Here is a 13,162-nt window from a genome sequence, read left to right on the forward strand (position 1 = left end):
GGACAAAAACCTACTGCTAGCAGTTACATGTATGGGTTGCAGAGACAAAACTGGTGTTCACACACACACACTGCTAATCCATCTCCTTTGCATTTGCTGCTTCTCTTTAAATCTCTATCTGATTGTATGGTCAGAAAGCCTCACAAAGATGCTGGAGTAGGCGATATGACCCTGCAGCCACATATCAGTGAAACACATAATACTGTATTCCCTATCCTCTGGCTGGGTCCTTGTAAGGGCTTGGAGTTCATCCAACTTGTTTCTCAAGGATCTTACATTGCCCACCATATTTGATGTAAGAGATGGTTTGAACATCTTTCTTTCTTGATTATGATTATTGATTAATTCATATTTATCAAGAATTATAATTAAAAATCATAATTTGAGAAAATTAATTTCTTAACCAAAAATCCTCATTTATGAATCAAAACCAGAGATGTCCTCTGGTGTTGTAATTGTGGCTCAAAGCCCTTGATAATTACAATTATTAAATTCTCAGTAATAGTTGATTACTATTATTAGATGTCACTGTTTAATCAACCGTTTCTGCCGAAACATGGGGAACTTTAACCTTATTTTGACTGACAAATCACTCTTGCACAAAATAAACACAAACGCCTTCTTTTTATCTATGTGAATTAATTAAATCAACAGTCCTGATACAACTTGCTCTTCCGATTCAATAATCTTCACCTAATCAAAACATGCAATGTTCTACACAAAAGGGTAAAATATCTAACTAAACAAAATAAAACATTGTGTATGAGATCAAACCAGCAGTTGTGGCAAAATACAAAAGGAATATGGTTGAACAAAGCTCGGGGAGGCCACTCCCATAGTGTAGCTTAGTTACTGTAAGTAATAAAACATCCCCCACCACTGGGGATGTCCGAGCACACAAAGGGTTGTAAAACTTTTGCCGGCAACTAATAAAACATGAAGTTGAAGACAAAGAAAATGGTTGATTTTCACCATAAGGTTATTATAGCAGTTCAGTTCCGCAACACACCTGCGCTCAGGTGTTTGCACAGTAAAAACACAACTTGCGAGACGCTGCGGCCTCAGAAATCAAAAGCAATCAAAGTTTCAATAAAATTTTGAATGCACATACAATTTGGAACACATTAAAACATCCTACTCTATCCTGCCCACGCTCTTCCTAATAAAGACATAAAAGAACGAACGGACTTTACTTGTTGAAGTCTTCCTTTGACCAGAGAGGCAGAGAAAGGAGGGGGTAAGAGTTTCCACGCGTCTGTGGATAACTTATAGTGGAATGGTCCGTTTCTTCTGGCTTCCTTGGCAGAAAAGTAGTATCACGGACCGTCAACAGTCGACTGGAACAAAAACAAGGGTGGTGATTCCATCTCCTTGAAACCTCCACGGTTTTTTGGATACGTGTGAAATCCATGTCGTCGATCGGTAAAGTTGAAAACTTACAAGCCTTCTTATTCCTGTAAGCTTAATTCGCTTAGTTTTCTGGTTGGCCAATGGGGAGAATGAATGAAAGTCCACGTGGGATTTTCTTCTCCAGAATGATGCGCTTCAGATGCCGGTAACCGCATCTCAGTTCCAAGCTGAAAAGCAATGGTGGGCCGTCTCATACTCTGTTATAAAATTGACTGTGGCATCAGAGCTACGACGCCCCCATCCTATCAGCCGCGGTACCTGCTGGGATTTGTGGTAGCGAACTGTCCTGGGATACAAAATGATGCCAGAAGTGCCTGGTGGCATTCAGCAATGTGCCTATGGTCCAACATTCAGCAAACAAAATGGTCCAACATTTCTTTCTTTCTTTCTTTCTTTCTTTCTTTTTTCTTTCTTTCTCATTGGTGGTTGTAGATGAAGTATTATTTTGAGATGTTAATCAGCTACTCCTGGCTGTAAAAAAACAAAAACAATACTGTGTTTCTATGGTTATTATGCATCATAACAAATGTGCACAAGCAGAAATTTAGCAACAAAAATTCTTATAGCAGCATAGAATCCAATACCAGAGAGCAAAAATCAGTTTTTATCCACAACAGGAGGAATTAGAGTTCTTAAAAAGAATATATCACAATCAAAGTAACAGAGCTACTCCAACAAACTCTAACCTTGAGCAGCGCAAAACTAAGCATTAAATTAAGTAATTGTTTCATTACTGTTAAGTTTTTAGTTTCTTTGTTACTACAAGGTCTGGAATTTGATTAAAGTACATTTTAGATCCAGAGAAGTATAGAAATGTGGATTAAAAATGTTGTTATATTTACACTCTGTACTTCCTGTGCCACAGAATAAAATTTAACATCCATCCATCCATCCATCCATCCATCCATTCAGTGTGCATGTTCCATACCTAAAGCCTGACCACTGTGGCAATGTCTTGCATAAAAGTATGTTGAACTTTTGTATTTATACTTTAAAAACTGAATTTGGAATTCTGGTAAATTGAGTTAAGAATTCCTAAATGGAAAATGTGTAAGAACCCTGTGCAGCCTTTTTTCTCTTTAAATTGATAACCTAAAAAATGCCACCTGTCTAATTGAAATCATGTAGAAATCCTTTTAACTCTCAATGAGAAGCCCACATTACATTTCCTATAAGTGTTATTAAAAGGTTGGAAGTTCCATCTATCACTTCAGGTTAAAGCACCTTGTGCCCTTCTGTCTATGAGGCATCTCCTCTGGAAGTTGATATAATTGTTAAATGTTTGCATCCAACAATTTCCCTGACTTATTTATCCCATTCTCGGGATCAGGGCACAGGGCAGATCATATCTCTGAATGCTGCTGACAAGATGACGAAGAACAACCCAGACAATTTGACAGTTTACTGCAGAGTCAACACGTATCGACTCACAGTCGCATTCACACCTCTGGATTATTTATGGTTTCACCTGAGGTGCAGATCTTTGGACTGAGAAAGAAAAGCAGAAACAGCTACCTGTCAAATCAAAGTGCCAAGATTTGAAGTGTTTAGTCTCCTGGAATAACCTCTGCAGCCCCTTACTTTTGGGATCTGTGATCCTGACTCTGAGTGATCTGAGTCTGACTAAGACATTCACTCTGTCTTGCCCTGTTACATGTTGTGGATGAGTTTAACTTATTCTTTGTTTTTGTTTTTTTTTTTTTTTTTTGCAGGTCCAGTGGAGCACGTCCAGCTTCTTGCTCCATTTGTGGTTATCAGAAACAAGGAGGTTAACATCACAGCTGTGGTTCTACCCAGCCAATCACGCACTGTCACCTACTTCTGGTGGCATGGTAACAACACAGAGGTAACTCCTCTATGGCAACAAGCCATTTCTAGTTTGCTTTTGTCTCGTTATATGCTGCATTAGAGAAGCACCTGTTAGGCTTTAATAAGCTTATTGTTGTTAACATAGAGAGCTCCTCACAGGGGTGTGAAAAACATAGAAACTCCACACAGAAAGCCCTGAACAGAGATGAAAGAGTGGATCTTCCTGCTGTGAGGCAACTTTGTAATTCACCGAAGCTCAATGTCCTCCCACAGGCTTACAATAAAGTTTAGAAGTGGTATTACAGAAATGTTCTAATTTTCAAATGACAGTGATGCTGGACATCTCAAAATCGGATTTGGATATATAACATTAGCAGCATGATGTCAGGATCAGTCAGCAAAATATCTGAAACTAAACGGGTGTGGGGGGGGAATATTAGTTCTGGAAGGCTCACCTCCACCACCGGCTCCGTACGATGTCTCCATCATGAGTCTCTGCTCCAACCAATCATCGTCAAGTCTACATTCCTCCTCAGCCAATCACTCTTCAAGACTTCGCTTTTAAGGACCTCCAACCATGGATCTCCCTGCTCTCCCACCGAGCTTCGACCCTCCACCATCCCATCGCCACCATCTGGCTTCCTTGCTCCTTCCAACTCCCTTATTATCGGGCTTCCACTCCATCACCAGTATCGGATCCCGGCGGGGAAGACATCTCTAATCCTAGATCATTCATTCAAGCTCATGTCATTCAATTCAATTCAATTCAATTCAGTATATTTATATAGCACCAATTCACAACACATGTCGTCTCAAGGCACTTCACAAAAGTCAGGTACATACATTCCAATTAATCCAAATCATTGAACAGTAAAGTCAGATTGAGTTATTTATTCAAATTGGATAAAAAGTTTTTCTGTCTAAGGAAACCCAGCAGATTGCATCGAGTCAGTGGCTTGCAGGATTCCCTCCTCCCAGACGAGCATGTAGAGAAAGTGGACAGTCACTGGCGTTGACTTTGCAGCAAACCGTCATACTTAGCATGCATGTAGCAACAGTGGAGAGGAAAAACTCCCTCTTAACAGGAAGAAACCTGCAGCTGAACCAGAACCAGGCTCAGTATGAGCGGCCATCTGCCACAACCGACTGGGGGTTCGAGAGAACAGAGCAGAGACACGAAGAGAACAAAGAAGCACTGATCCAGGAGTACGTTCTATGGGAAGTAAAGTAAATGTTAATGGATGTAGCTCCTTTTGTCATTTCACCTAGAAAGAAAGAACAGATCAACTCTGAGCCAGTTTTAGAGGTTAGTCTGAAAGAGAACACATAGAGTTAGTCACAATAAAAGCTCAGTCAATTGCCATGTCTAGGAGAGAGAAAGGGTTAAACACTGAAAGACAGGTCCATGTGGATCATCGGTAGAGGGTGAGCATTAAGTTGTTGCCAGCAGAAGCTTGGACGATGCCCCTCTCCAGAAAGGTGTCACAGGTAGACACAGAGTCAGGCCAGATGTAGCTTCTAGAAAGAGAAAAGAGAGAGAACATAAAGTTAAAAGCTGAAATAACAGCAAATAATGCAAAATTGGAGAGTAGTGTGAGAATGTAGCAAAGAGGGTGAAAGTGATCATTATGTCCTCCAGCATCCTAAGCCTATAGCTGCATAACTACACAGATAGCTCAGGATAACCTAAGCCACTCTGACTATAAGCTTTATCAAAAAGCAAAGTTTTAAGCCTAGCCTTAAAAGTAGACAGTTTGTCCGTCTAGAGCCCAATGATGGGCATTGTTATACTAAAAACCACAACAATTGGGATACCTCTCTCTGTCAGATTGACCATAACCATTGGAAAAGAGAAGGGGTCATACAGGTAGCAGAAATGGAGGGTGTGTTTGCATCTAAACCATAACTGAGCCGGTTTAGGGTAAACCTGACTCCCCCTTACTCCATCCAACAGGGAGGGAAAAAGACAGAGGTAAAAAACAATGAAGATAGCCCAGGATAACCTAAGCCACTATAACTATAAGCTTTATCAAAAAAGAAAGTTTTAAGCCTAGCCTTAAAAGTAGACAGTGTGTCTGCCTCACGGACTAAAACCTGGATCTGGTTCCACAGGAGAGGAGCCTGATAACTAAAGAGCTGTGTTAGGAACGTATGGAACAATTGGATCTCTGATGTATGATGGAGCTAAATAATTAAGGCCTTTATATGTAAGGAGGAGAATTTTAAATTCTATTCTGGATTTAACTGGGAGCCAATGAAGGGAAGCTAAAGTAGGATAAATATTTTCATCAAAACTCTTGCTGCAGCAGTCCTTCAGCAGAGCCTCTTGCTGCAGCATTTTGAATCAGCTGAAGGCTTTTAACTGCATTTTGTGGACATCCTGATAGTAAAGAATTACAATAGTCTAGCCTTGTAGTCACAAATGCATGGACTAGTTTTTCAGCGTCACTCCTGGACAGGATAATTCTAATTTTGGCAATGTTCCGGAGATGAAAGAAGGAAATCCTAGAAACCTGTTTAATATAGGATTTAAATGACATGTCCTGGTCGAAAATAACACCAAGGTTTTTTACTTTAGTATCCGAGGTCAATTTAATGGCATCCAGGTTAAGTGATTGACTAAGCAGTTTCTATTTTAAAGACTCCGGTCCAAAGACGACAACTTCTGTCTTGTCTGAATTTAGAAGCAGAAAATTTAAAGTCATCCAAGTTTGTATGTCTTCAAGACATGCTTGTAGTCTATCTGACTGCTTGGGTTCATCAGGATTTATGGATAAGTAAAGCTGAGTGTCATCAGCATAACAGTGAACATTTATTTTATGCTGCCTGATAATTTTACCTATTGGAAGCATATATATAGTAAAGAGAATTAGCCCAAGTACTGAACCCTGTGGTACTCCACAATTAACCCTGGAGTTTAAAGATGATTTATCATTTACATGAACAAACTGGAATATGTCAGACAGATAAGATTTTAACCAGCCTAGCGTTGTTCCCCTGATCCCTACAGCATATTCCAGCCTTTTTAAGAGAATATTATGGTCGACTGTATCAAATGCAGCACTGAGATCTAACAGAACCAGAACAGACACAAGTCCATTATCTGAGGCCATAAGAATATCATTAGTGACTTTCAGCAGAGCTGTTTCAGTGCTATGATGAGCTCTGAAACCTGACTGAAACTCTTCAAACAGGTCATTGCTGTATAAATGCTCACACATTTGATTAGCAACTATTTTCTCAAGAATTTTAGATAATAATGGAAGATTGGATATAGGTCTGTAATTTTTCAAGTCATCTTGTTCAAGCGAAGGTTTCTTAAGTAAAGGTTTAATTACAGCTACCTTTAAAGCCTGTGGTACTGATCCGTTTACTAAAGATAGATTAATCATATCTAAAATGGGGCTGGTGATCAGAGGGAACACTTCCTTAAATAATTTGGTTGGGATTGGGTCTAACATACAAGTTGAAGGTTTAGATGAAGCTAATATTTCTGATAACTCAGGAAGCTCCACAGGATCAAAACAGTCCAAACACAAATCAGGTTTAATTATTTTATTTTTATTTTTAGCCTGAGTTTTGTTTATTTTTATGAGATTTTCATGATTTCCTCCTTTAAGATTGTTTTTTACTCTGTTCAATTTTGGCCGTGGTCGAGACACTGTCTTAATAGGGTAATGGGTGGGTAGCAGTACAGATGCTGCAGAGAGGAGTGTTAAATTACGACCCTGCTTCCTGGTCTGAACCCTGGGTTGTCAGAGTTTTGGAGAACTAATAAATTCGGCCAGATTCCTAGAAAAAAGAGCTGCTCCATCCAAAGTGGGATGGATGCCGTCTCTCCGGATCAGACCAGGTTTTCCCCAAAATGTTCGCCAATTATCACTGTAGCCCACATCGTTTTCTGGACACCACCTAGACAGCCAGTGGTTGAATGACAGCATGGGGCTAAACATGTCGTCACTGGTCAGATCAGGGAGGGGAGAAAATTACGTCCAACATTGTTTTGGCAAACTTACACACCGAACCAACACTAACTTTGATGACCTCCGATTGATGTAACTGTGTGTCATTACCACCAGCGTGAATAACAATCTTACTGTATTTATGCTTATCCTTAGCCAGCAGTTTCGGGTATGATTTAATGTCGCCCGTTCTGGCCCCTGGCAGACATTTGACTATGATCGCTGGTGTCTCTAGTGCCATGTTTCTGACTATGGAGCTGCCAATTACCAGAGTTGGCTTCTCAGCGGGTGTGTCGCTGAGAGGGGAAAATCTGTTAGAAACGCAGACGGGTTGGTGGTGACCTGTGGGCTGGGATCTAGGACTATGCTTTCTACGTACCGTCACCCAGCCGGCCTGAGGCCCCAGCTGTGCGAGACTCTGCTGAAGGACTGCTACGGGGAGCTACCCTCGGTGGCGCAGAGCCGGGCCTCCAATTCCGACACCCTCTCCTCCAAAGCTACAAAAATTCTACATTTACTACACGTAACATTATCACTAAAGGAGGCAGATGAGTAACTGAACATCTGACAGAGAGGAGGAGAGAGGAGGAGACTCAGCGAGAGAAACAGCAGAACGGGTAGCCATGGTGGAGCTAAAGCTATCGCTAAGCTAGCGACCCCTTACCACTACTAGAAAAAAACGTGTAAAACATGGAGAGTCCCCAAATGTTAAATGCAGCAACAGAAAGTATGTGTTTTTACATGCTTATGTATTAGAACAAGTAAGGGATATCACAGTAGAGAGAAATCAGATCAAACGAGAGAGCTTTCACACACCAAACAATCCACCGAGTGCAACAGCGAAAACAGGAAGTGCCGAATACGCCATACCATGCCTGTCCAGCAGAGGCAGTCTGAACACCGCTTGACAGCAGTAGAAATTGGCAGACCTATTTTTATAGAATTCATGCCTTCCGGGGTCCGAGTGCCAAATAAATAAACATCTGCTATTTAACTTCTCTAATCGGCATCTTTGTGTTTTTATTGTCTTTACAGGATTGAAACAAACGTACACCACAAAAATGTAAAGATATATATATATATATATATATATAAAATGTATTATGTATAAAATATTACATATTTTAAACTACTTTTGAAGGCACTGTAGGTTTTTTTTTTTTACTCAAAGGAGAATTACTTTTTATCTTTACTTTGATTTTGTGCTTGCAGCCGGTGATAACTTTGGATGGAAGTATCTCATACACCTTCAGGAGTGAGGGAATGCACACCATCACAGTTCAAGTAGCAGCAGCTAACACTATCCTGCAGGACACCAAGACCATAGCAGTCAAAGGTTAGTATCTGTTCTTAACAATACCCAAGAACAACAATAGAATATGGTTTACATGTTCGTAGTCTGATCTACATACTTTGATTTTAATCAAAAGTGTTTCTGAAATGAAAAAAAACTTGCATATTAATGGAGTCTATCACAGTACAGTTGGAAACTCCAAACCATATGTTTTTATTTGATATCTATAGAACCAAGTATCTGTAAGTGCAGCGATTTATTACAAACAGACAGGTTGTGTTGAAGCTGGAATATTTTCTAATTATCAGGACGTTCAGCCATCACTGAGTAAAGGGAGTCGGAGGATGTGAGAAAGCTTCTTCTTTTCATCATGCGTTCATTACCTAAAAAACTTAACTTGAGCAGAATGAAATTTGGTGCAGCTCTGTGAGAATAATGGGCTTCGTTCACTGTATATTAATGGCTAATTCTCCCCCAATTCTCCTCCGCAGAATTCTTCAAATCTCTGCTTTTATCTTTCTCCCCGAACTTGGACGAGTTCAACCCTGACATACCCGAGTGGAGGCAGGATGTGGGGAGAGTAATTAAGAAGGCTCTGCTACAAGTCAGTGATTTTCATTTTGGCTTCTGTCTTCCCTCAGTCTGTTTCTGTCTCTCCGATCCGTCCTTCTTTCTGTCTCAGCTTTCTCTTTTACAATTATCTACCGAACCCATTTCCTGCCCAATACTCGGCGATGCGACGAGCGAACACCCTCGGGCCACCCTGCGATTCATCATCTGACAGGTGTGAAGACGCCTCTGCTTTCCTTCTCTCCCTTGATGGCTTCATGATGACTCCAGTTCCTTAATTTCAAAGTCTTGGATGAAATTATAACAGAACTAAGTGCACAGGGGTATTGGTGGAGTCCGAAGAGTAACAATTCCCATCACAGTCACACAGTATTGTGTGTGTGTGCCCGATCGTAGGAGGGCTGGGAGCAAGTGTGTGTGTGGGTAGGGGGCCTATCATTGTCAAGTGCTACTCATCTCCCCATTCACAGTTCATGAATAGCTGGATGTTTTTGATGGCAGTGGTTGAAACCATCTTAGCAGGAGATTGAGCATTATAGCTGAAGGTGTGGGCTTCCGGAGAAATATTTTATAATGGTAGCAGGAGATCTCACAACCCAGATAACCCCAAAAATTGCACACATACTTTCAAACAAACTGAACCTCTCAATGATTTGCAAATCCTGCAGTAAATATGGTGGCAGCTGGTGGGGGATATTAAGGCAGACATAAAACATACCCAAATAAAACATACTCATATCTTTTCTCAGTCTCACATTAAATCTGATTTAACTTTTCCTGTTTTAGGTCAGTTAGGATTACAAACATTTGTTTTTAGGAGATTATTATACTTTTTTTTTGCTTTCTGCAATGTCATCCTTAATTGCATGACTTGGGTTGAACTTTCTGGGTTTCTTTCCTCGGTCTTCTAACCATAGCTTGAACTTTGGCCCACTCCACCTGACAGACGCTGTGAAACGGGGTCAGGTTTCGAGGACACCTTTCCCACACACAACTTTCAGCTTTGCAAACAGATATTCTATGGGATTTAGTCCAGGACTCTCTGATGGTCAATATAGAATTATGTATTTATTATGCTTGAGCCACTGTGTACCTAAACTTGTGTCATGCTTAGGGTCATTGACCATTTGGAAGACCCATATGTCCCAGAGCTTCAACTTCCTGGCTGGTGTCTGAAGATGTTGATTCCATATTTTCAGGAAATGTTATTTCCTGATGATGTAATCCATTTTGTGAAGTGCACCAGTCCCTCCTGCAGCAAAAAACCACTCCACATCCTTTTTGTCCTTCTTTGAAATTATCTTCCACTCCTGCATTCGAAATCATCTGCACTGATGATTTTATTTAAAGAAGTCATGTCAAACAGTGGCTGTAACTAGGATTTAGTGGAAACCTATCTTAAACGAGGTGCTAAGAAGATTTTCATTCACAAACATCACTGTTCATATAAGAAGCTTTTGGTAACCTGGTCCAAAAGCAGTTTCCATTTTGTCCGTGCTGATAGGCATCCAGGATGTTGTGGACTGCTGGATCAAAACTCCAGATCTTTCCTGAAGGAAACAGACCAAAGAGGAAAAAGAGTCTATCATTTTGTCAGCAACTAGCCCCTGCGGCCATGCTCTGTGATAGTACAGGGTTGTATCAGTGCCTTTGGTAAAGATCAGTTCCACTACTGTAAGGGAAGAATTTATGTAGAAAACTCCAGCTTAGATTTAAAAGCAACATATTCTGCCTTGAAGACCTGGGCCCATATTTAGAAAGAATCCTGAGACAAAAAGTAGCTCCTAGTGATGTCATTCAAAGAAAAACATAGAATTTCTCCAATTCTAACACTTTTCTTAGAATTTTCCCTCCTTGGTAAGATAAAAGTTATTCACGAAGCATCTTTGGCCTTAAGAGAGGTCCTAATGTGGGCAGATTGTAAGAATAGTGAGGAGGACTTGAGCCTAAGAGTGTCTGAAGCAGAGAAGATTGTGGAAAGACCAAGAGAAAGGAGAGATATTCTCCTACGATGAACAATAGTGAATTAATAGGATGGAAACGGCTCGATCGTGCAGGGATCCCAGGACCAAATCTACCTTTCAACACTCCTTTCTGCTCCACCACCTGTGCCAGCAGCAGGCTTTTCACCACCTTTTTTTCTCCATTTTGTTTTGCTCATTTTACCAAATCAAACCTCTTTATACAAGAAAGAGATTACGTTAAAATGCTAAGTTTGCTAAGTTTATCATTATGATTTGAACATTTTTGAATCCAGTCTAAATTCTGTGATCTGTGATTCCTCTCCACTGATAACTAGGAGCACATTTGTTTTATTTATCAACCACACCTTCTCACTAAAATATGAATTTCTGTCATCTCCTCGTTCAGAGTTGCTCTCAGCAGCTAGCTAAGCTGAAACTCCTTGCCAGAAAATTTTAGGAGCTCTCTAAGAGAACTCTGAGAATTTTTGAGAGTACAGGCCCTGTTCTTTTCCGGGAACATACAAGCATTTTTACCAAGACTATGGCAGAGAAAGAGGAGTGTACGGCTACTGGACTGGCCTCCTGCAATCCTAACTCTTCCCACAATGTTGAAGAATTCTGGGATTCCAAAACTCTACATGGCTTGGTATCTGTAATGCAAGAACAAAAGGAATAGGAAGAGATTACAAAATTCAAAGTGGTGAAAAAATACTTTTTTGGAATGTGTTTCAGACTGGAATGATAACAAATATACTGAAACTGACTGTTTTGGTTTTGGACAGGTTTGAATTAAAAACATGTTTTTATTTATTGAATATTTTGTATATTTTAAATAAAATTTAATTATTTTTATTATTATAATTTTCTCATTCACATTTGAAGATCCAACAGTACAAATATCCTCAGATATCATGTTGCAGTGAAATATTAGTAGAAACAGCAGGTGAAATAAGTTTTATTAGGTTTTGCTGGTGAGTGAATTGTTGCTTTTGTTTGTTTTTATCCTCTGACAATATCCTGTCACAGTTGGATATCAGCTCCTCTATATCTACACAGATCTGTGTTTACATGGGGTAGCTGACATCAAGTTCATATCCAGGCAAACATATTGTCCAAGTGTTGACAGGAAGGTTTATTTTTCCTCCGTTTTGTTCTGGTTGAGCTCTCCAGCTTCCCTCAGTCCCTTGTCCACAGCCGATAGCTCTACGGCACAGTAAATATCTTTTAAACATGGAAACCAGAGAGTTAAAAATCCAGAATTAAAGTTAGGGTCCATTTAACGGACATATTGTTCAGCTTAACTTCACCACTGAGGTCTTTAAAGTAAAGACTTTGCACTCTTCACCTGGCCTCATTTCGGTACCTCTGCTGGTCCTGATCAGATTTTAAGTAATAAAGATTTTCATTTCACTCTGCCTGTCTGCAGCTGCCTCCCTCACAATTTCCATCAACATTTCTCACAGCTCAGCCTCACACAGTATTGGCACTCCCCCACATCTTCACTCCAAGGTTAATGCAGCCCATGAGTCTAGTGAAGCCTCTTACTGTTGCTGGCTTAAAGGCATTGAGGAACACAACCATCCAGCTGATGATGGTTCAATACAAAAACTGATCTTCTTTCATCTTAGTAGTTAAGACATGTATGAGCAAATGTACAAGTCCACCTCAATTAAAAGAGTTTCATTGAAAAGTGAATTTATTTCAGTTATTCAACACAAAAAGTGAAGCTTAAATATGAACTCATTTTGTAAAGATTCTTCACACACTGATTGATACGTTTCAAAACAATTATTTTTATTTTATTTTGATGAAAATCTAAATTTGAGTTTTTCAGAAAGTGTGGATATTATATCAGACAAATAAAAAATATTTCTAACGCTGAAATGTCAGCCTACCTAAAACGGTGTGGATGTGCTGTACGGTATCTGCATTCAGTCCTTGGTCGGGGCTCCTTTTCCAAGGATTAGGGTTAGGGCATGGATGTAATCAGCCAGTGGTTCTGTTGAGTTGTTCTGAAAGCCCAGGTTGCTTCAATAGTGGCCTTCAGCTCATCTGCATAGTCCATAGATTCTCCAAAACATCTAGGTCAGGCCTGTAGGTCAGACCAATCCAGCAGAGTGATACTATGATTGTTAAAGCAGGTATTTGTACTT

At 40.1% G+C, this 13,162-nt stretch overlaps 1 protein-coding gene across 1 annotated transcript in view; it reads left to right on the forward strand.

Annotated features, from left to right (window-relative positions):
* Positions 1-13,162, forward strand: part of sorcs3 (sortilin related VPS10 domain containing receptor 3) — a 396,336-nt gene that overhangs the window by 362,596 nt on the left and 20,578 nt on the right. The window contains exons 20-22 of the mRNA XM_047365601.1: positions 3,123-3,256; positions 8,394-8,517; positions 8,967-9,079. Coding sequence (XP_047221557.1) covers positions 3,123-3,256; positions 8,394-8,517; positions 8,967-9,079 — 371 coding nt within the window. The remainder of the gene's footprint in view (positions 1-3,122; positions 3,257-8,393; positions 8,518-8,966; positions 9,080-13,162) is intronic.

The sequence above is a fragment of the Girardinichthys multiradiatus genome, chromosome 5, assembly GCF_021462225.1.
Source record: "Girardinichthys multiradiatus isolate DD_20200921_A chromosome 5, DD_fGirMul_XY1, whole genome shotgun sequence".
Taxonomy (NCBI): Eukaryota; Metazoa; Chordata; class Actinopteri; order Cyprinodontiformes; family Goodeidae; genus Girardinichthys; species Girardinichthys multiradiatus.